The sequence below is a fragment of the Salvelinus fontinalis genome, chromosome 14, assembly GCF_029448725.1.
Source record: "Salvelinus fontinalis isolate EN_2023a chromosome 14, ASM2944872v1, whole genome shotgun sequence".
NCBI classification, from domain to species: domain Eukaryota; kingdom Metazoa; phylum Chordata; class Actinopteri; order Salmoniformes; family Salmonidae; genus Salvelinus; species Salvelinus fontinalis.
In genome coordinates this window covers 21,367,239-21,391,784 of record NC_074678.1, presented here as the reverse complement: position 1 = coordinate 21,391,784, position 24,546 = coordinate 21,367,239, and the positions used below count along the sequence as shown (strand labels likewise).

Here is a 24,546-nt window from a genome sequence, read left to right as displayed (position 1 = left end):
GCATACTCTCCATCACTAAACCACCATAGTCAGCCAATTAACCCAGCAGCGTTTACCTGCTCATTCTGGGCACTGGGCACTGGGCCATTCATTACCATCAACCATATCTAAACCAGCCTAACACACACATAGACACACCTACACACACACATAGACACACCTACACACACACACACACACACACACACACACACACACACACACACACACACACACACACACACACACACACACACACACACACACACACACAATATATAGGTGTATAATGTGCAACACAGCTAGGCTTTTAAACTTTTAGTATAACACAAGGAATTAGCTGTGGGCAATCGTTTGTGAAATTAAAACTCTCAACCCCCTCCATGGTCATGTCTTGGACTGGTCTGAACCACCCAGAAGAGCTGCAGGGTGTGTGTGTGTCTTTTTATGTGTGTGTGTGTGTGTGTGTGTGTGTGTGTGTGTGTGTGTGTGTGTGTGTGTGTGTGTGTGTGTGTGTGTGTGCGTGCGTGCGTGCGTGCGTGCGTGCGTGCGTGCGTGCGTGCGTGCGTGCGTGCGTGCGTGCGTGCGCGCGCGCGTGTGTGTGTACGTGTAAGTGTGGGTGTCCCAGGGTCAGAGTGGGCCGACCCAGCCCATCTGGATCCAATGAGATGCTAATCCACTTGGTGTGTCACTATGGAAACCATTCAGGTCCCGCCCTGACCTGTCCTGCTCTCTGATGGGCCACATTAACTGGTGGTGAAGTGTTACCTGTAAATGGGATCCTGCATCACCATCATCTTACTCTCATCCCACGTCCACTCCTTCTTCTGTGGAAAGACAGAATAAATTTTTCAGTGAGGAGTGTGCCGCAGATAGTCAGCCAGAGGTGTGTGTGTGTAAGGAGTGTGTGAGAGATGCTAAGATGGAGTGAGAGGAGGTCAGGACCTCTGTGTAGTACGTTTACGCCAGACACTTTAAAATGAGGCTGTCCCCACTGGCTACTGCCATTCACCACTGTGTCTTTGATTGCCACAGTAATGAACTTTGGCCTAGGGTGGGCTGGATGTTGAGCCCAAGGACTGGAGATATTGATTCAATAGAGCCAATCGATCCACAATCCACACAGTGAATAAAGCAATTATTTCGCCCATTCTCTCTTACCTTATTTTGCTCCCTTTCTTCCCATCTTTCTCACTCAGTCTTGCTTTGGCTGCTCTTTTTCACTTGCTCTCTCTCTCTCCAGCGCTTCCTCTATCTTTTTCACGCTCTCTCTTTTTCTCACTTGCTCTCTTTCTCTCATTTTCCCTAGCTTTGTCTCCCTCTCTGTCTTCTCGCTCATTCTCTCTTTGTCTCTGTTTTTCTCGTTCTCTCTCCCGTTCCCTATCCCTCATTCATTCTCATTATCTTTCTTTCTTTCCACACTGGGCTTCGTCCAAGTTTTCTGAGACAATATAAATGTCAACAGGAGCGATTGGAATTATTCCTCCTATTGATTTTTCGTTTCGCCATTTCCACTCAAACATCTCTCTTTTCATACCTCCTTTCATCTCTCCATTCGGTGAGATGTAAATGAGGCGGTCTCTGGACGCGTTGACATTTCAGTCTTGGCCAGAGAGCAGGCTGAGAGACAAAGCAGACAGAGCCATAGAGTCCCATTCAAATCACAACACCTTTCATTCTCATTGTAACAACACAAACACCACTGCTATGCTGCACTGTGTTCAGTTCACTCCAGCTGTTTAGAACAATTCAACCAGAGATTCTGGATCTGGCAGAGGCATTTACTATCTATTTAAGGGGACTGACCAGGGTACAAGGCGTGTGTCTCTTTCTTTTACTGGGGTTATCAAGATAAATTATCATTCACTGTCTTGCGATCACTACGTCTATTCTCCTCTTTCTCCTCTCTCTATTCCCGTTGTCTTCCTCCCCATATTATTTTCTCCTTTCTCTATTCCCTTCTTCCAGTGGTGGAATAAGTACTACATTTTCATACATGAGTAAAAGTAAAGATACCTTAATAGAAAATTACTCAAATAAAAGTCACCAATTAAAATACTACTTGAGTAAAAGTCTAAAATTATCTGGTTTTAAATGTAATTAAAAACATGCTCCAATTAGTAAGTATTTTGTAAACCTCCCGCTTTGGGCTGGATGTGTCAATATGTGGCACCATTATATATATTTTTTACAGACAGACAGAGGCACACTCCAACACTCAGACATAATTCATTTACAAACGCAGTATTTGTGTTTATTGAGTCCACCAGATAAGAGACAGTAGGGATGACAACACGTTATTATTCATAAGTGCATCAATTGGACCACAATTCTGTCCTTCCTAAGCATTCAGAATGTAACAAGTACTTTTTGGTGTTAGGGAAAATGTATAGGAGTAAAAAGTATATATTTTCTTTAGGAATATAGAGGAGTACACGTGAAAGTTGTCAAAATATAATTAGTAAAGAAACATTCAGATACCCCCAAAAAACGACTTAAGTAGTACTTTAAAGTATTTTTACTTAAGTACGGCACACCACTGCCTTCTTCCTCCTTTCTCTGTTCTCTCCATCCATAGGATCCCATAGAGTCCCATATAAAGGGCCTTGGTCTGTGTGGACTTTAAAGGGAAATCCCTTCTGCACTGGAATCACTCTGATATAAGACTGTCTGGCAGTTGGTGTTCATGTATTGTTTTTTCTCCATACCTCATTCTAGGTCTCATTCTCCCACTCTACTGACTGCCTAAATACAGCTTCATTCACAGATCTGTGTTGGTTGGGATGTGTGGATGAGGCTTTATGAGCGATCGACCAATGGACAGCAGATATAGACAGCTGCATAATAGGCTGACGGATCCTTGCGGATATGGAAGCATCCATTGGCATTTAGAGTGGGAAAAAGTGGACACGCACGCAAGAATGAACTCACGCATGCGTGCACAAACACACGCATTAGCTGCCCTTCAGAGCGGTCAAATGAAGAGGTGTGCCCTAGAGGACCACTAAGAACAACTCACTTAAGGCCTGACTGTAATCAGTGTGGAGGGAGGGAGGGAGGGAGGGAGGGAGGGAGAAGCTAATGCAGCTAGGGGATATTTATACCCGGCCACATACCTTCTCTCTGTAGCCTCCCTCCTCCCTCCGCACCATTGTTAAAGGTTGTTAAGGCATGTTAAAGGGTCCTACACAGGCTAAATGCATTACAGATTCCTATAGAGCTTAAGTGTAGCCTTCAGCCTTCAGTCACTGCCTTGAGCCATGTCTAGTGCATTAGTACTGTCCTCTCTTTACAAAAAAATGAATAGAGAGAGGAGAGAAAGGGAAAGAAGATCTCCATACAGGACTCCAGACAATGGAGGGTCGAGGAAGGAAGAAGACATCTGCTGAATACCAGTGGCTTCTTTAGGCTTGTTTGCATACCAGCGGTTATAAGTGTACTTCTAGCTTTAATAGGGACTGACGTTAATACTGTAGTTAAACTGAGAGACAGGTGAGAGGTCACTCAAGGTAAACCCAGTCGAACTACTGTCAAGGTTTATTATAAACCCAAATCACTGTAAAACTGGCAAAAAGAAAGCTTTATACAAATTACATGGAGAGCAAAACAGGGGGTATATTTAGCATAGCATAGAACGGATTTGCTCTCATCCTACACTCTACCCTGTCTGGAACGTTATTTAGCAGGGCACAGATTCCCTCCTCTCCGCCACTCTACCCTGTCTGGAACAATATTTAGCAGGGCACAGATTCACTCCTCTCTGCCACTTTACCCTGCCTGAAGCGCTATTTAGCAGGGCACAGATTCACTGAACTCTACCCTGTCTGGAGCAATATTTAGCAGGGCACAGATTCACTCATCACCCCCTCTCACTGCAGGTGACAGTTAATGAATCCCACTCACTCCTCTACTCACAACCCCAGGATATGACACTGCTCAGCAATGGCTGAGTGCGCAGTTTGACTGGGGTTGGTTAGAAACAACACAACACCCATCCACTCTACGCCCTGCTCCTAAGCTCCAGACAGTTCAAATGGAAAGAAACTGGTTGAGAGATAATAACAGGTTATAAAAGAAAAATAAATACTCACTTTTAACTTTTTTCTGAGTGCCACCTTCACTCCATCCACTGAGACAATGATGTTGACCTTCTTCTTCTTGATGTTCTTCACTTTGAATTCATACTGTGGAAAGAATGATTGATTAACATTAGTAAGAATATATTAAGACATTGAATTTATATTGAGGAAAGAAAGATTTCTTAACATTAGTAACAATATGATGTGTTACCAGTGAAAGCATATAAAGTGAAAATTAAATGAAACATTGCCCCCAAAATAAATGAAAGTATAGCTGCAAGCAGCAATGAAACGGGGTGCTGGAAGCGTTAAACATCCTCCCTCATTCTAAGCTACATGTAACAATTCAAAACACTTCATGTGCAAGTTTCATGTTGATAAAGTGTAGAGAAGTGAAGTTATTAGGCTTTAATTGAGGATACAATATTTTATTTGAGATAGTTGTAATTTCCTCTTCCATCTTTAAACATATTGCTTAGCTTCCCTCTAACGTACTAGAGACAGACGTGATAACATACATTTTGAGTTCCAAGTCAATCGGATGTACGGTTCATGAGAAAAATATCTATGAAAAATCAAAGATGTCGGAAATCCAAAATGGCGGAAGTCATAGGTCCATGAGGCAATTTTTTTTACTTGTGTTGAGAAAAATTCATATTTCAACCACTATAATGTTCCTATCAATACACAATTATTGAACTGACCAAGTTCTCCAATCTTTTTTCTGGCAAGTTTTTGGTTTATCCAAGTTTGTAACAATGATGTATGAAGACTTCATGAAAAGGTTCAATAACATCAGTAACAATATATATGAAGACTTAGAATGTATATTGAGCAGAAAGATGTGCTAATTGGTTAGGATTGATAGAGTCATTAGTATTTTACATTCATTTTGAATTTAATTTATCCAGGGAAAGAGTGTGTGTGTGTGAATGTGTCTTTCCATTTAGCCAAAACATTTAACTAAAAGGTATTTTCTATGGCTGAGATCTCAAAGGTATTAGCTACTAGGGTAGCCACTTGCAGGCATTAGCTAGCAGGGTAGCTAGAGGTTTTAAGGCTGGGGCTAGTTTCCTTACATCTGTAGAGTCGATTAGCCTTATCCCTGCTGGTGTCTGATAAATCAGGGTTAAGCATAGGAAAGCTTTCTGCTCTTCAAAAATATCACACACCGTACCTACCCAGCCATAGGGATTTCCATTTGCACAACTTGACTGGGAATAACAACTATGTCATAACCAAATATGGGCCTAGCAGCAGCATGAATCAATGTGAACCTGCTGCCTTCATGTCTTTAATATATCGCTTTAATGTTCCTCTGGTCGGACGCCTGCTCTGTGGTTGGTGACTGACTAGGCTGGGTGTGTGTATGTGGTGTCTGTGTGTGTGTGTGTGTGTGTGTGTGTCCTCTCCTGTCTGCTCTATAGCCACCTGCACCTGGTCCAGACAGACACAGCTGGGTGTGTGTGTCTGTGTGTGTGTGTGTGTGTGTGTGTGTGTGTGTGTGTGTGTGTGTGTGTGTGTGTGTGTGTGTGTGTGTGTGTGTGTGTGTGTGTGTGTGTGTCCGAATGCCTGTGGTGTGTGTGTGTGTGTGGCCAGACTGGCCACCTATCTCTTGTGTTGGCCCTGGACTGACGCCCTGATGCCTGATGCAGACAGGCCACCTGTCTATGGTGTTGGCCCTGGACTGACGCCCTGATGTCTGATGCAGACAGGCCACCTGTCTATGGTGTTGGCCCTGGAGTGACGCCCTGATGTCTGATGCAGACAGGCCACCTGTCTATGGTGTTGGCCCTGGACTGACGCCCTGATGTCTGATGCAGACAGGCCACCTGTCTATGGTGTTGGCCCTGGACTGACGCCCTGATGTCTGATGCAGACAGGCCACCTGTCTATGGTGTTGGCCCTGGAGTGACGCCCTGATGTCTGATGCAGACAGGCCACCTGTCTATGGTGTTGGCCCTGGAGTGACGCCCTGATGTCTGATGCAGACAGGCCACCTGTCTATGGTGTTGGCCCTGGAGTGACGCCCTGATGTCTGATGCAGACAGGCCACCTGTCTATGGTGTTGGCCCTGGAGTGACGCCCTGATACTGATGTAGACAGGCCACCTGTCTATGGTGTTGGCCCTGGACTGATGCCTCATGCAGACAGGCCACAGGTGCCATGTGCATTTTACGTTCAGCTTAGAAAACCCCAAATCTCAGTCTCTAGGCACATTCAAGTATTCAATACAATCCACACCAGCTGATCCATACTGGCAAGGTTTTAAAAGTCCATTAAATGTTTCTCTGTGTCTGGGTGAGGTGTCTGCCCAGGCTGGTCACTAGAAATAGACAGCAATTTTTGATGTTTGAAAAGGTCCTGAGAACGTCGATATATTGAATGCTTTTCTCGGCTCTCAAAAAAAAAGAAAACCGATTGTCCAGCACTGGGTGCGAACTCATTACGCTCGGAGCCGGTGCTCCAGCAAGCTGTGAGAACACTATGAATACTGAAGATACCTAGTGCATCGTTTTTAATTACTTTGTTTTAAGCCTTCCCCAAACCATAGCCGTAACCTTAACCTCTCAGAATGAGTGCCTAAACTGTTAACATTTGAGTTGTTTATGTTTTAACCTTGTAACCACGCGGAATTAACCCTGTAACCACACAAAATGAAATCTTCAAAAATAGAGGTTCATCTATAATACATCGAATTTTGAAGGGAAACTATGAGATCATGTTGGTCTACCTGGCCTGTTCAGTGCAGGGCAATTCCCTGGTAACATAATTACATATTTTATTTCATGCAGCAGTCAGGATTCTGAGCATAGCTCCATTCTCTGGTGGAGAGTATTCATTCCAGGAGAGTATTACCAGTATCTTTGATATTAGACAGGCTGCTATGAGGCCTGCCAGGAATCTCATCCCTTGCTAATCCTGTGGAGGAATAATCTGCTGACCACTACCTGTTACCAGGTCAGTGGATAACACAGACAGCTGGGATAGATAGACAGGCAGAGAGACAGGCAGGCAGGCAGACAGACAGCTAGGCTGGGACAGACAGACAGACAGACAGACAGACAGACAGAGGGGCAAAGACAGATAGACAGTACAGTACCGTGACTGTCTGTGCGACATGTGTGTGTGTGTGTGTGCATACCGTAGGTGTTCGATGTGAGTGACCTCTTTACATATTACAACGTCTATCTAATGCCTCTCAATGGACGGCTGGCACATACAGTATATGCATCTATGCGGCGTAATGTGACAATCTTTTAATAGGCCTGTCTATCCCTCATGATCCTGCTCCATCTCACAGTAAATCACATCAACTAGTCTGGTCTGGCAGGCTCGTAAAGAGGTGCCACAGCACATTCACTTTCAATTTCCAATCTACATCTAATACTGATGATAGGATGTTCAACAACACATGAAACAACCAAATAAACGGACCTAATTACGACAGTCAACACCACAATGGCTCCCTGCTAAAAAAGGCACAGGCCATACATTTTTTGTGCTGACATTTTGAAAATTAGATCTTGTAAAGACAGGGCTTAGATAATGAATCCTTATGTAACAAGAAAGACTTGTCATGTAAAGACTGTATTGTGTGTGTCTCAGCATGTGATCTATTTAACATTTAGCCTCCATATTGCCAGATAAGCAGGTAATTATTTCCTGAAGGAAAGACTTGTCATGTAAAGACTGTATTGTGTGTGTCTCAGCATGTGATCTATTTAACATTTAGCCTCCATATTGCCAGATAAGCAGGTAATTATTTCCTGAAGGAAAGACTTGTCATGTAAAGACTGTATCTTGTGTGTCTAGCGTGTGTGTCTCAGCACATGTCTCAGCATGTGATCTATTTAACATTTAGCCTCCAAATTGCCAGATAAGCAGGTAATTATCACCAGCCGTTTGCTCTGTAATCCATCATAGCAATAACAATACCATCAAACAAACATAATGCCATCTTCAATCTCAAAGGCTATTTTCACACACACACACCTTAATCTGATCCACCAATGAGACCGGGCCGTCCATCAATGACTGTCATAATAATAAACCTTTTCAGCGAGTTTGGATGCAGCATTTTCGTCTCGCACACGCACGTACGTACGTACACACGCAGGCACACACATCATCAGACAGTAAACCACTGCAAAAGATATCTTCCAGAAGCACTCAGACAGCTAGATGTCTAGTAGTGTTGCACGGTATACCAAAACTAGAACATGAAAAACGGTTTGGTACTAGAATTTTTGTTACTTTTGGAACTTCTGTCAAATGTGTCTCACAGATCATTTATGTCTATCAGTGCAGCCGATGTCCCCCTTATAGCCTGCACTGGGAGTCTGAGCTGCATCATGTTAGCTCACCACTCATGCTGCACAGAAGTGAACACACTTTAATGGTCACTTTATCCCTACCTATATGTACATATCTACCGCAATTACCTCATACTCCTGCACATTGACTGGTACTGGTATCCTGTGCATATATGCAAGTTAGCGTTACTCATTGTGTATTTATTCCTTGTGATTTTATTTATATATTTATTCCTTGTGTTATTATTATTATTGTTATTTCTTTTTCTACTATTTTGCTTTTTTTCCTGTGCTTTCAATGTGATTTGATGTGATAATGCAACACGACATGTAGAAATGTTTAAACTGCTCATTACTGTTCGCAAAACAATGTCCATGCAGGCTAGAACACTTTACAATGCAAGAAGTAGCATCCATTTTTGTGGGCTAACTTCTGCTTGCTAGCTCACAGCTGAAGCTAACATCAATTCACTACCCAAGTACTTTGTGATAATATGCTAACCATAATGCACAATATATTGATTTCAAGGCTGATTGCCACCAAAACAAAGTACTTGGCTACTCATTCACATAATCTGTCTCTCTCTCATGTCTCTTCCAAAGATGATCTATTGCCTCAGCGAACTGACTGTGTGTGAATGGGGTTCCGTCCCCCCTTGCCTCGTGAATGACGTCGTTAATTAAGCTACTTCTATGCAAATGTTGTTGATCAGAACAATAAAATATTCCCCAAATGGAAGGAAAACAGATTGTTTGTCATCTGTAGCCCCATGAAATCAGCCAAAACAAGCTCAATAACTCAATGCAGGCACACACTCCTATTGAATATTCATTCACCTGTATTTTGAATAGGCTACATTTTGATTTACCCAGCTTATCAGTAGAGATTTATCTTTCAAATAGATGATTAGCATTATGTTGTTATGTAGTTAGATTGGTAAAAACAAAGTCAAATTGATTCTATGATTGTATAATTTATTAAAACGTTGCCATAAAAAATGTCAAATGCAATGATAGTGAACTAAAAAGATGCCCAAAGCCTGAAGAGAGCAGTAGCTGAGATAATCTGTCTGGATCAAGTATCATTCATTTTGGTATCGAGTATCACGATGGTATCGAGTATCACGATGGTGTCGAGTATCACGATGGTATCGAGTATCACGATGTCATCGAGTATCACGATGGTATCGAGTATCACGACTGTATCGAGTATCACGATGGTATCGAGTATCACGACGGTATCGAGTATCACGACGGTATCGAGTATCACGACGGTATCGAGTATCACGGCGGTATCGAGTATCACGATATCATCGAGTATCACGATGGTATCGAGTATCACGACGGTATCGAGTATCACGACGGTATCGAGTATCACGCCGGTATCGAGTATCACGACGGTATCGAGTATCACGACGGTATCGAGTATCACGATGTCATCGAGTATCACGATGGTATCGAGTAGGAGATACCACATTTTGGCCTTTACTACTGAAGCCCATAGAAACACATTGAATAACACATTCATAAATGGCAAAAAGGACAGTCAACAAATATATCATAAGAAACAAGGTTTTGAAGTGTCTGTACTAATTGTTTCACATATATTTAACCTCTATTTTTGCATTAGGCACAAAACAACCTTTATTTCTTACTTACATTAGCTTTTTTTAAAAACGGTACCAGTTACCTTCAGACGAGTCCTGTGACACTTGTGTGTGTGGGTCATAGGGCAAAAAAGAGAACCCCATCGTGTTGGTGAGAATCTCCCCTTTCCACAGACGCTACCAAACAGAAGTTGGCACATCGACCGTACCAACTTCAGACGAGTCTCCTGACACTTGTGGGGGTTGTAGAGCAAAACGGAGAACACCATCGTGTTCATGAGTCTCCCCTTTCCATTGGGTCATAATAGTTTGTAGGTCAAACCGTTTGGACGCTACAGACGTTTTCATGAGACGACCGATTTTTGGGATGTCTCATGCTCTGACAAACACCGCTCTCTAGCTCTGCCAACTTTCACCGCAGATGTGGAAGTGCGACACTGGTGGATGCGGTGGATTGAGACGCATCCAATACAAAAAAAAGAATATCTCTAGCTTGAACCATTAGACCCCAAATCACTTTAATTGATATTGCTATAATCAGGTTTGCGTTTTGTCGATTGAAGAGATTGGCCATAGGCCATCAATTAAAACTTAGAGATGCCCTGTGTCAATGGCTAGCAGAGCCATGAGAGGACAGCGAGGGGTTTCCATAGCGACTCGTTAGAATATCAAGATTCCTTCCAGAAGCATTCATCTAGAGAGAGCCATTACCATGTCATCATTAGACCCCTCTCTCTGTTATTCTCTCTCAGTTTTTTTTTCATGTTCTTATTCTTGACCTCTGTCTTTCTATCAAGCTCTCTCTCTCTCTTTCTCTCTCATATCTCACTAAGGACCTACAACATTGGCCAATGGAGAGAGAGAAATAGAGCGAGAAAGAGAGGGACATAGAGTGATATCTCTCTCATCCCACTAGAAACATGTCATATTCACTCTGCTAGAACAGCACACATTCACCACGCCTCCCCCAATAAAAAATAAAATCTATGGGAATATAGAATACAAACCCACTGGCCTGTGGCTGATTCAATACCCAGTAAGCAGTTCTCATTCAGCGATGTCACAGTTGTACAACCACAACAAAGCAATGTGTGAATTAAAGCTCGGAGCAGTCAGAGTGTGAGAGAGTACAGTCTGTAACAGTGCATCACCAGAGGTGGAGGCAGAAGATATTGAATGCTATCTATCTATAAAAGGCCTCCATCTTCTCATCTAGTCTTTGAAAAAGAGAGTGGCTTCATCTAGATGTGAAACAATGGGGAGTGTTTGCGTTGCTACAGTAGCAGCCAGTAGAAAGGAGATGTCTCATTCCCCTCATCCTATTAGGAGCATTAGAAAGCTAGCCCACGGCAGTAATCACACCACAGATACTGTAGCTGTCTGTCTGTCACATCACAGATACTGTAGCTGTCTGTCTGTTAAACCACAGATAACGTAGCTGTCTGTTAAACCACAGATACCGTAGCTGTCTGTTAAACCACAGATACCGTAGCTGTCTGTCTGTTACACCGCAGATACCGTAGCTGTCTGTCTGTTAAACCACAGATACCGTAGCTGTTTGTTAAACCACAGATACCGTAGCTGTCTGTCTGTTACACCGCAGATACTGTAGCTGTCTGTCTGTTAAACCACAGATACCGTAGCTGTCTGTTAAACCACAGATACCGTAGCTGTCTGTTAAACCACAGATACCGTAGCTGTCTGTTAAACCACAGATACCGTAGCTGTCTGTCTGTTACACCGCAGATACTGTAGCTGTCTGTCTGTTAAACCACAGATACCGTAGCTGTCTGTTAAACCACAGATACCGTAGCTGTCTGTCTGTTACACCGCAGATACCGTAGCTGTCTGTCTGTTAAACCACAGATACCGTAGCTGTCTGTTAAACCACAGATACCGTAGCTGTCTGTCTGTTACACCGCAGATACCGTAGCTGTCTGTCTGTTACACCGCAGATACTGTAGCTGTCTGTCTGTTACACCGCAGATACTGTAGCTGTCTGTCTGTTACAACACAGATACCGTAGCTGTCTGTCTGTTACACCACAGATACCGTAGCTGTCTGTCTGTTACAACACAGATACTGTAGCTGTCTGTCTGTTACAACACAGATACTGTAGCTGTCTGTCTGTTACACCACAGATGCTGTAGCTGTCTGTCTGTTACACTGCAGATACCGTAGCTGTCTGTCTGTTACACCACAGATACTGTAGCTGTCTGTCTGTTACAACACAGATACTGTAGCTGTCTGTCTGTTACAACACAGTGCCAAACTATATTCCATCTCTACATCACAGGGAAGAGAGGAATGTACTGACAGGTAGAGCAGAATAAACACACTATTGGGAATACAATGTACACCAGGGATCATCAACTATATTGAGCCGCGGGTCGATTTATTCTTAATAATTTGTAGACTGCAAATTGACTGCAAGAAGCCCAAACATAATCATTCCAAACCTTGCTGACATTTGTATACGATCACATATCTCTATTATGCATTTGAATTCAAATGACTTTTTTACTGGTATTTCACAGTATTTTATCTCCCCCAGAAAACTTGGGGGGCTTAGTAAAATCATCAAAGGAACCCTGGTGTACACCTTTTCATTTCTCTATCTCTCTTTCATATATTTTATCAGACAGTATGAAAAGATGCGAGAGAGTGGGATGCAGGGAGATATAGAGAGAGAAAGAAAGTGAAAGTACAATGAAGAGAGGAAGGGAAAGAGAGGGAAGGGAGAGAGAGTAACAAAGAAAAAGTGCTAACAGTGTCCTGTCTTGTCTCCAGTCTCGCTTTGTAGTCTATTCCATTACTGAGGTGATGCCGGCCTCCCCCTCTCGCTCTTTTCTTTTTTCTTCTCTTTCTATTGACCATGGGAGAGAGAACGTGATTGAATACAGTTATCTAGTCTGGTTGGAGTTGAACGGGGATCTGTGTCACAACACAAGACAAACCCAATTTGGAAGCCATTTTGCAATAGAGTACTTCCAGGGCCAATCTATGAGCAATAATGAGAGTGGTTTGAAAGAGTTCTGGGGTTTACAGTTAAAGTCAGAAGTTTACATACACCTTAGCCAAATACATTTAAACTCAGTTTTTCACAATTCCTGACATTTAATCCTAGTAAAAATTCCGTCTTAGGTCAGTTAGGATCACAACGTCATTTTAAGAATGTGAAATGTCAGAATAATAGTAGAGAGAATGATTTATTTAAGCTATTATTTCTTTCATCACATTCCCAGTGGGTCAGAAGTTTACATACACTCAATTAGTATTTAGTAGCATTGACTTTAAAATTGTTTAATTTGGGTCAAACGTTTTGGGTAGCCTTCCACAAGCTTCGCACAAAAAGTTGGGTGAATTTTGGCCCATTCCTCCTGACAGAGCTGGTGTAACTGAGTCAGGTTTGTAGGCCTCCTTGCTCGCACACGCTTTTTCAGTTCCGCCCACAAATTATCTATGGGATTGAGGTCAGGGCTTTGTGATGGCTACTCCAATACTTTGACTTTGTTGTCCTTAACCTGTTTGGGCTGCATGGGCAGTATTGAGTAGCCAGATAAAAGGTGCCCATTTCAAACGGCCTCGTACTCAATTCTTGCTCGTACAATATGCATATTATTATTACTATTGGATAGAAAACACTCTCCAGTTTCTAAAACCGTTTGAATTATATCTGTGAGTCAAACAGAACTCATTTGGCACAAACTTCCTGACCAGGAAGTGTAAAGTCTGAAATCGATGCTCTGTTCTACTTCCTGCCTATAAATGGGCATGATACGTAAGAGTATACGTGCACTTCATAGACCTTTCCCTGGATGTCAAGAGAGATTTCGTGTTTATCTTGGTCTGAAGTGGAATACAAGCTCTTTGTATGACGTGTCCGCGCATTTCCTGTTTTCTGGTGAGCGCGAAAGGGGACTTGGATTTGCCTTCTGTTTAGCTGCCGTTATAGGCGACTAATATCTCCGGCTTTGATTTTATTTGATACGTGTGACCATATCATCGTAAAGTATGTTTTTTGATTTATACCTAAAATATGCACATTTTTCGAACAAAACAGATTTATTGAATAACATGTTATAAGACTGTCATCTGATGAAGTTGTTTGTTGGTTAGTTTGGTTGGTTCTTGGTTAGTTAGGTTGGCTTTGTGCATGCTACCTGTGCTGTGAAAAATGTCTGTCCTTTTTTGTATTTGGTGGTGAGCTAACATAAATATACGTGCTGTTTTCGCTGTAAAACATTTTAAAGATCGGACATGTTGGCTGGATTCACAAGATGTTAACTTGTTAATGTGTGAAAGTTAAATATTTAAAAAAAATATCTTTTGAATTTCGCGCCCTGCACTTGAAGTGGCTGTTGTCATAAGTGTACCGGCACCGCCCTGCAGCCATAAGAAGTTAAGCTATTTTGCCACAACTTTGGAAGTTTGCTTGGGGTCATTGTCCATTTGGAAGACCCATTTGCAACCAAGCTTTAACTTCCTGACTGATGTCTTGAGATCTTGCTTCAATATATCCACATCATTTCCCCTTCCTCATGATGTCATCTATTTTGTGAAGTGCACCACTCCCTCCTGCAGCAAAGCACCCCCCACAACATGATGCTGCCACCCCCGTAGTTCACAGTTGGGATGGTGTTCTTCGGCTTGCAAGCGTCCCCCTTTTTCCTCCTAACATAACAATGGATATTATGGCCAAACAGTTCTATTTTTGTTTCATCAGACCAGAGGACATTTCTCCAAAAAGTACGATCTTTGTCCCCATGTGCAGTTGCAAACCGTACTCTGGCTTTTTTATGGCAGTTTTGGAGCAGTGGCTTCTTCCTTGTTGAGCGGCCTTTCAGGTTATGTCAATATAGGACTCGTTTTACTGTGGATATAGATACTTTCGTACCTGTTTCCTCTAGCATCTTCACAAGATCCTTTGCTGTTGTTCTGGGAATGATTTGCACTTTTCGCACTAAAGTACGTTCATCTCTAAGAAACAGAACGCATCTCCTTCCTGAGCGGTATGACGGCTGCGTGGTCCCATGGTGTTTATATTTGCGTACTATTGTTTGTACAGATTAACGTGGTACCTTCAGGCGTTTGGAAATTGCTCGCAAGGTTGAACCAGACTTGTGGAGGTCTACAATTTTTTTTCTGAGGTATTGGATGATTTCTTTTGATTTTCCCAGGATGTCAAGCAAAGAGGAACTGAGTTTGAAGATAGGCCTTGAAATACATCCACAGGTACACCTCCAATTCTATCAGAAGCTTCTACAGCCATGACATCATTCTCTGGAATTTTACAAGCTGTTTAAAGGCACAGTCAACTTATTGTATGTAAATTTCTGACCCACTGGAATTGTGATACAGTGATAAGTTAAATAATCTGTCTGTAAACAATTGTTGAAGAAATTACTTGTGTCATGCACAAAGTAGATGTCCTAACCGACTTGCCAAAACTTTAGTTTGTTAACAAGAAATTTGTGAAGTGGTTGAAAAAAAGAGTTTTAATGACTCCAACTTAGGTGTATGTAAACTTCCGATTTCAAATGTAGTTTAAAGAGACTCTCTCCCTCTCTCTCTTGCCCTGTCTCTCTCTCTCTTGCTGTCTCTCTCTCTCTCGCAATATCTCTCTTTCGCTCTCTCTCTCTCCCTCTCTTTCTCTCACAGATGGAGCAGTTTACAGAATATCTTCTTAACGTGGGTGGTCTTTAATCTAGTGAGGTTTGGCTTTTATTTAATGTCTCACTTCTGGCGGGCGGGCATGGGGGGGGGGGGGGGGGGGAGGTTGTCCTCTCATCCTACAGCTAATGAAGGCCTTTGAACCCCATATCTACTGCTTTATTACCCAGCCTAATGACAGGGCTAGTCAGCAGAACACAGAAATGCAGAAACAGAGAACATGTCAGATGAGGGAGTTTTGGTAGCCAAGTGAGTAAGAGGCTCATCAACTTACGAGTCTATGAGTGTGTCTAAAATGAATGCTTGGAGTGGACAATTTGGTTATAAAAAATGCAAAAGCATCAGTCATCACTGAAGCAGTCTGAGGGAAAACTAGACGGGTCATGATCTGATTTAGAGCGATCAAAATCAGAAGATTTTTGTCAGTTATATTTTTGTCAAAAACTGATGAATCATTGTATGAAACTCATTGCTGTTACAAAGATACTTTACACACAAAATTCTATCTTATTCCTCAACTAATCTGATCATCACCCAGATTCAATCCCTTGACTCAATAACGAAGACATTATTACACACAAACACACACACACACACACACACACACACACACACACACACACACACACACACACACACACACACACACACACACACACACACACACACACACACACACACACACACAGAAACAACCAATTACACAGTGAAAACTCTCCAGTGTTGACAAGGTGAGTTAGCTTCAGTGGAATGTAATTACAGTGAACAGAGGAGTTGGAGTCTATTATGATATGATAACCACATAGTCATATACATGCAAGAGTCTTATTAGTTCACGCTCCTTTAAATAACATTAACTGCATGAAGAAACGTTCATTCTAAAGGGGCTTGAGACTCCCAGCTGAAAAACTTTGGTGAAAAGACCCCATTCTAAGTACAGTATCATCTATTCTACATTCATTTGTGTGTGATTGTGCGCGTGTGGCTGCGGAACAGGAAAAGTCTCTGAGCCATAGGACTCGGCGTGAAGTCAATGTGAAGTGGGGAAACAGTTGAAGAGTGTCTGCTCGGCTCCTGTTCTAGGTTTAGTTGTTATAACTCTCTCACACAGACACATCGGAGACAGTTACCAGGAGACAGTTACCGGGGACTGGCTCTGTAATATAAAAGTGTAAAAGGCAAAGGAGGGGGAGCAGTTCTATTTGCCTGGAAAAGCACACCTCTTTTAATCAAGAAACATGACACTGAGATCTCGCCTGCTCCATCTCCCAAATAACATTTAATCTGCCCAGGGAGGGAGAGAGGGAAGGAGAGCGAGAGAGGTGGGGGTAGAGAGAGGGATGTAGAGGGTGAAGATAGAGGGGGTTAGAGAGAAGAGAGAGAGCAAGTGAATGGGAGGTAGAGGTGGAGAGAGAGAGAAACAGAGGTAGAGAGAAAGAGACAAAGCGAGAACGGTCGTCTGTTGTGCACCGGGTGAAATGAGAAATCATTGTGCGTGTAGCAGTCGAGAGCCGGTAGTCTGGGCGGGTGCATCAATAAGACAGACAGGAGGAGGATACGAGATTGTTTTAGCCTCCATTCTCACAGCTAGGGAACAGCAGTGAGGACAAGTTCACTGTGGCATAAAGCCTCTAAATCTCATCAGCAGTGATGACTTGGACACCACCTGTATGTATATCCCCTCTCCTTGCCTCTCTGATGGTGATGGTAATAGCTTTAGAACGCGTCCACTGTACAGCACCACACGACCCCTCATATAGGCTAGTCCTTATCCCTGTGTGTGTCTCTCTCTTTCTCGCTCTCTGTTTATCTACAGTATCTCTGTCTGTCCACCTCTGTCATAAAGCCAGGAGACCTGAGTGTAGTCCATATTTCTGCTCTCTAATATAGCCAACAGTAAAAGCATTAGAAACAGAATGTAGAAATCAGAATGATGACCACAGCATTCCCATTCCCTCTAGAATCATGGAAATTGCCTTTTTATTAGCTTGGCAAACCATCAGCCCACTTTATCACCATCACAAACACACACGCGCACACGTACAGGAAAACCCAGAGTGTGCTTAGATGAAGGACGAGACAGGACAGGATATGTTTACCCCAACCATGGTTTATCCACCCTGAGGGAGTTCTCTCTGTAAAATCGAAACTGCCTGAGTCAACCACACAATGGAGAGGAACAGCTCTGAGAGGACTACAGGGAACTATCTCTGGCCCTGCCATCACTGTAAAACACAAACACAGTGAGGTACATCCTTGTGTTTTCACAGTGTGTAGCGGCCTGTCCTTGTTGTTAAAGAGACACCAGTGGCCTGCTCTCTCCTGCTATCTTATCAACTACTATAAACCACAAACAGTGCTGTGCTGCATTGATGAATGTTTTCACAGAGGGGTTATGTAGCAGGCCAGGCACCATTGTGTCTATTGTTTAAAGGATACGCACACGCGGTGGCCCAGCTATCTAATCACCCTGGTCGTTTTTCAGCGGGAGAGGGGAGAGAGGGGAAGGAAAGTGGTTTTGAGAGAGAGGAGATGGAGAGGGGTGCAAGAGGGGAGCGAGAGGGGAGCCAGTGCGCCGCGAGAGGCATTCCATAGTCATAATGTAGGCCAGACGACACAGGAACTGTCGGCTAAAAGGGTCTTCTCAGGAGCAGCACAACTATTATGGTCTTAACCTCACACTGAAGGGTTATTGGGAAGGCAATTCCAGCTGCCAAGAGCCTCTGTGGATTGGAGTGGGCTGGGATGTGGCTGCTGTTATAGGATGGTTGACTTAATTTACTCTGGCTATGAGGAGTATTTGTGGGGAATATTGTGGGGAATCTCCCATTCAAAGTAGCAGACCGAAAGCTGGAGAAAGTTTTAATTGTCAGTTTTCTGTCTGTATCGGTACTCCTGTCCACATTTTCTTTAGAGAACAGTTCCCTGACTGAGAAGTTATTTATTTGTCTCTGACGTTTCTCCTCTGGACCATTTTCCTTGAGGTGTAAGCTTTTAAACCTCTCCACAATGCATGGGTGGGTTCACAACTCTCCACCCGGCACGATGGATCCTGAAGAGTTTCTGGGCAGACAGATTGAGTGGTATGGGTAACTGTCCTGTCAATAGTCAAGACTTTTCAATTTCAGTTAAATACCAGCAGATAACCCCACTGTCAAAATCATTCTGACTCTGTGAGTGTTGACTGAGTGCTAACAGCACATTGTCGAACTGTTTAGCACTGAGAGGTGCTACATCCCAAAACCTTCCTCGACTCAACTTCTAAATGGCTGACTGAGTGAGCACCCTTCTGACGGGTCTGTGTCATTGTCACGCCCTGACCGTAGATGTCTCCATTTTGGTTTGGTCAGGGTGTGATTTGGGTGGGCATTCTATGTTCATTTGTTTTGTATTTCTTTGTTGTTTGGCCGGGTGTGGTTCTCAATCAGAGGCAGCTGTCTATCGTTGTCTCTGATTGAGAACCATACTTAGGCAGTTTTTTCCCACATGGTTTTGTGGGTAGTTATTTTCTGTTTTGTGTTTCTGCACCTGACAGGACTGTTTCGGTTTTTGTTCATTTTCTTTGTTATTTTTGTTATTTAGTGTTCAGTTGAAATAAAAGCATGAACACTTACCACGCTGCGCTTTGGTCCACACCTTCTTCAACAGACGATCGTTACAGTCATAGATGTAATGGAATCTTCCACTTGACAGAACTCAATAAAAGATAAAAACGTTTTAGAAAATATCCAAATGCAGAATACATTTGAATATTACGATTCAGTGAGCAGTTAGTCGCTTGTCTGCCAACAGGGCTAAAAAGTAAAGTTGGTGAACTTAAAACAATCAATTTTTTCTCTCATTCCTTTCTGTTAAGATTTAAATGACAATTTATCAAGCCTGTTCACACGGTTGGTTAACTGTGGAGACTACTTTGGTGTCCAGAGAGTTAAGTAAATCAGCCTATAATTTCCTTGCACCTTACATGTGGAATGATCTACAATACACTTTAAAATTGGAGGAATTAGTGGCTCTAGGGCATTTCAGAGATTGTTAGTGGACCTTTTTACTGAAGAATGTGTATGTTTTTTATGATTGTGTTTTGCTTTTCATGTATCGTTGTGTATAATTACATGTATTTTAATGTGTATATGAATGTGTAGTTTAATGTGTTTATTGTATTGTGATGTGTATAGATAGGTGTGCTATACAGGGCTCATCTGGTCTCAGCATTGACTCCGTGTCAAAATAAAGGTTAAATAAACTCTCTCCCTAAAATGCATCTTTGGCCGGTTCATAAACATTTCAGTGGGCTCAATTCCACACCCAACACCAGCAGTACTGCAATCCATTCTCTGCGTTGGTCTGCCTGGCCCCATCAGACGCCATACGTCACACCCCATACGTCACCACAGGGTGAAATCTGGTTGACACTGCTCCAAGAGAAGGGTGGTAATTGGCAGACTAAGAGAGAGGGGGAGAGAGAGATGAAGAGAGGAGAGGTGTTTTATTGGAGAGAGGCTCTTCATGCATTGTGTCTGTAAAGAAAAGATCCCTTCAACTGATAAAACGATTGAGAGAGAGAGATGGTAAGATTGAAAGAGAATATCTGTCCATTTGCCAGGTCCTAGTTGTTGTTAAAAAAAATATTTTAACCTTTATTTAACTAGGCAAGTCAGTTAAGAACAAAGTCTTATTTTCAATGACGGCCTAGGAACAGTGGGTTAACTGCCTTGTTCAGGGAGAGAACAACAGATTTGTACCTTGTCAGCTCGGGGATTCAATCTTACAACCTTTCGGTTACTAGTCCAACGCTCTAACCACTAGGCTACGCTGCCGCCCCAATGACGGCTGTGTTAGATATCACATCTGGGACACGACACACGTCTTTATTGCTAAAGCTACTCTGAGATTTCCTTCATTTTGAATAGTAGGCCTGGTTTGTCAATCACTCTCTTCCAGTATTTATGCAGTCTAATTTAAAAACAGAAGGAAACAGAACTAAAGACAAGGCAGGTGTTGCTGTAATGTCGGCTAAATATGATGAAATCTCTCTTGCAAAACAGTTGTAGCAAAAGCCATTTACAAAGCAATTTACATTCACCAACTGTTCCTCAGTGATTCATATCATCCTGTGCGATATTTCATTAGTTGAACGCATATAATGTGCTTCTCTTCTATTATTTCTCTCGCTGTTGTCCCTTGAACAAATCCGCTCTGTGCAAATTAGAAATTCCTTAAAAGTGACGGACGGCATAATTATTGAATCTCTCCTCAGAGAGAGGAAACTAATCTATATTTCAGTCATTCCGCTGTAGCTTTCAGGGTTGAAGAACCCTCCCTGTCTCATACAACACAAAGTATATGAATGAATTCTCTCACAACGTTAGCCAGTGCTTGACTTGGACTGAAATAGGTGCTGGTAATCATTTTGGGTGCAGCTACTGTTTACATTTATGTGCAGGAGCTCCACAATACTTTTGAGCTAATATTCTATAAGAGGAACAGGAGCTCAAGCAGCGAGCAATCATCCAGGCTGTCCCGCTTCTCCTCCAAATCTGTCTCTGCTCTCCCCCGTGGAGCTGAGTGCTCAGCAGCCATAGGTTCAAAGTGGGAGGCGTGGAAACCAGAATGTGGGGCTAGTTTGGGCCGTGTTTACTCAGCACATAGCGAGAGAGAGCCTGAGTCTGACTGACACGTTGCTTTGATCAAAAGTCTGAGAGAGCTGGAAGAGCTAAGAAAGCTCCCTCAGAGGAGCTAGCGCCGCGGGCAGGTTAGCTACAGTAGCAGGAATCAGCACTCTAGAACTGGAACACTGACTACATTGACTGACTCATCAGAGTTCTACTGCAGGCCTGCTGACCAGTTGTGTCAACACTAGTGGATTTGAAGTTGAGGAAAATGCTTTTCAACGCCTACTCTGACACTGACTAGTACAAAGTAAATCACACATATCTCAATATGAACAGATCGGGGAATTTCAAAGTGTTTCAACTTACTCAACTTTCAAGAGATTACTTTTTCTGAGAAGGGATGCCCAGATAGAGGATAACCAAAACAAGATGGCAACTTCAAATAGCCTTCTATGTGTTTTGTAGCCAAAGCCTGTTCTCTCACATGGCCAGAGCAGTTATGCCCTCGAAGTGTGTAGGCCTATCTCTGCTTGGTACCTTATCACTGTGCCCTAAACCTTTTGGCCTGTTACACTAGGCAGCTAAAGGAAGTATTCAGAACTACTGGACACCTACTGGACACTTCTTTTCAACTATTCGTACCCCTAATATAATCGCAAGCAACAAGAAAAACTAGACACGCACCTCTGGCAGCCCTGTAAAGGTGGACCTGAGACAGGCAGGCTGACAGTGTAGAAATCCCTGTAATTGGAGAGCCGTCAAAGCTCAGCCTCTCTACGAGAAATGCATCAAAGCTGACAGCATTCAGTGGATTCCTCCCTGTATGCAAGGCCATTGGACAGTCAACGTTCTCTCTCTCTCTGACTCCCACGTCTGGGAGATACCGATGGTTTTATCTGACATGTTTCCACAAAAGCTTTTAATTGACAACCAATTCCATACAGTACAAGGTCAGTTTCCCTTGACTGTGGGGGGCTTTAGTAACAGATACTGTCTGTCTGTGCAGACCAGGACAAATGTATCTAACTCTCTCTAAACTCTCAATTTTCTTCCTCTACCTTCAGCTGTTACCCTACTCTGATTTGTCAGAGGTTACCTTGGTAACACTCCCGCTTTGTATTTGCATAATATGAAGAATAGTAGGGAATTGCAGGGGCGACATGCGAGGAGGAAGTTCCCCTGTGTGACTGAAGAATCTGGCAGCTGTGATTGGAAAAGTATGGAAACTCTGAACAGGAAAGCGTAGGGTAGATGTGCATCTTTGTGTGCTATAGCCCCGGAGTAATCCAACTTTAACAACTACAGAGGGCCAGCACAAAAAAATATGTCTATTTCTTGTGTGTGTGTTCATGTCTAGCAGACATTGGCAACAAACACTCTGTAGAACTTCAACTGAGGAAAGAGAGATTTGTGTGTCTTATAGGGAGTAATGTTGTCTCTGTCTGTCTGATAAGATAGGACACAGGGGAGATAGAAATCTGCCAGCGTGACAGATAGACAAGCTAACAGAGTTACCAGTCATTCAGTCCACACTTCTACAGGCTTAGTCAGGTCTCTACAACATAATACAACTGTATTAATATTAGATGTTGACCGATTATGATTTTTAAACGCCGATACCGATACCGATTTATTGTGGGACCAAAAAAAGCCGATACCGATTAATCGGCCGATTTTATTTATTTATTTATTTGTAATAATGACAATTACAACAATACTGAATGAACACTTTTATTTTAACTTAATATAATACATCAATAAAATCAATTTTGCCTGAACTATATAATGAACCATGTTCAATTTTGTTTAAATAATGCAAAAACAAAGTGTTGGAGAAGAAAGTAAAAGTGCAATATGTGCCATGTAAAAAAGCTAACGTTTAAGTTCCTTGCTCAGAACATGAGAACATATGAAAGCTGGTGGTTCCTTTTAACATGAGTCTTCAATATTCCCAGGTAAGAATTTTTAGGTTGTAGTTATTATAGGAATTATAGGACTATTTCTCTCTATACCATTTGAATTTCATATACCTTTGACTATTGGATGTTCTTATAGGCACTTTAGTATTGCCCCTACCTGGGCTCGAAACAGGAACACATCGACAACAGCCACCCTCGAAGCATCGTTACCCATCGCTCCACAAAAGCCGCAGCCCTTGCAGAGCAAGGGGAACAACTACTTCAAGGTCTCAGAGCGAGTGACGTCACTGATTGAAATGCTATTAGCGCGCACCCCGCTAACTAGCTAGCCATTTCACATCGGTTACACCACCCTAATCTCGGAAGTTGATAGGCTTGAAGTCATAAACAGCTCAATGCTTGAAGCACAGCGAAGAGCTGCTGGCAAACGCACAAAAGTGCTGTTTGAATGAATGCTTACGAGTTTGCTGGTGCCTACCACCGCTCAGTCAGACTGCTCTATCAAATATCAAATCATAGACTTAATTATAACATAATAACACACAGAAATACGAGCCTTTGATCATTAATATGATAAAATCCGGAAACTATCGTTTAGAAAACAAAACATTTTTTTCTTTCATACGGAATTGTTCCGTATTTTATCTAACGGGTGGCAACCATAAGTCTAAATATTCCTGTTACATTGCACAACCTTCAATGTTATGTCACAATTATTACATTTACATTTACATTTAAGTCATTTAGCAGACGCTCTTATCCAGAGCGACTTACAAATTGGTGCATTCACCTAATGACATCCAGTGGAACAGCCACTTTACAATAGTGCATCTATTATGTCTCTCTCAATTATGTCAAATTCTGGCAAATTAGTTCGCAACGAGCCAGGCGGCCCAAACTGTTGCATATACCCTGACTGCGTGCAATGAACGCAAGAGAAGTGACACAATTTCCCTAGTTTAATATTGCCTGCTAACCTGGATTACTTATAACTAAATATGTAAGTTTAAAAATATATTATTTTGTGTATTGATTTTAAGAAAGGCATTGATGTTTATGGTTAGGTACATTCGTGCAACGATTGTGCTTTTTTCGCAAATGCGCTTTTGTTAAATTATCCCCCGTTTGGCGAAATTGGCTGTCTTTGTTAGGAACAAATAGTCTTCACACAGTTCGAAACGAGCCAGGCGGCCCAAACTGCTGCATATACCCTGACTCTGTTGCACAGAACGTAAGAGAAGTGACACAATTTCCCTAGTTAAAAGAAATGTATGTTAGCAGGAAATATTAACTAAATATGCAGGTTTAAAAATATATACTTGTGTATTGATTTTAAGAAAGGCGTTGATGTTTATGGTTAG

The 24,546-nt window shown here is 42.4% G+C and overlaps 1 protein-coding gene across 1 annotated transcript in view; it reads right to left on the bottom strand.

Annotated features, from left to right (window-relative positions):
• Positions 1–24,546, bottom strand: part of LOC129869606 (carboxyl-terminal PDZ ligand of neuronal nitric oxide synthase protein-like) — a 186,690-nt gene that overhangs the window by 113,886 nt on the left and 48,258 nt on the right. Inside the window, exons 3-4 of the mRNA XM_055944152.1 lie at positions 4,071–4,163; positions 748–806 (exon numbers count right to left, since the gene is read on the bottom strand). Of these exons, the coding sequence (XP_055800127.1) occupies positions 748–806; positions 4,071–4,163 (152 nt within the window). The remainder of the gene's footprint in view (positions 1–747; positions 807–4,070; positions 4,164–24,546) is intronic.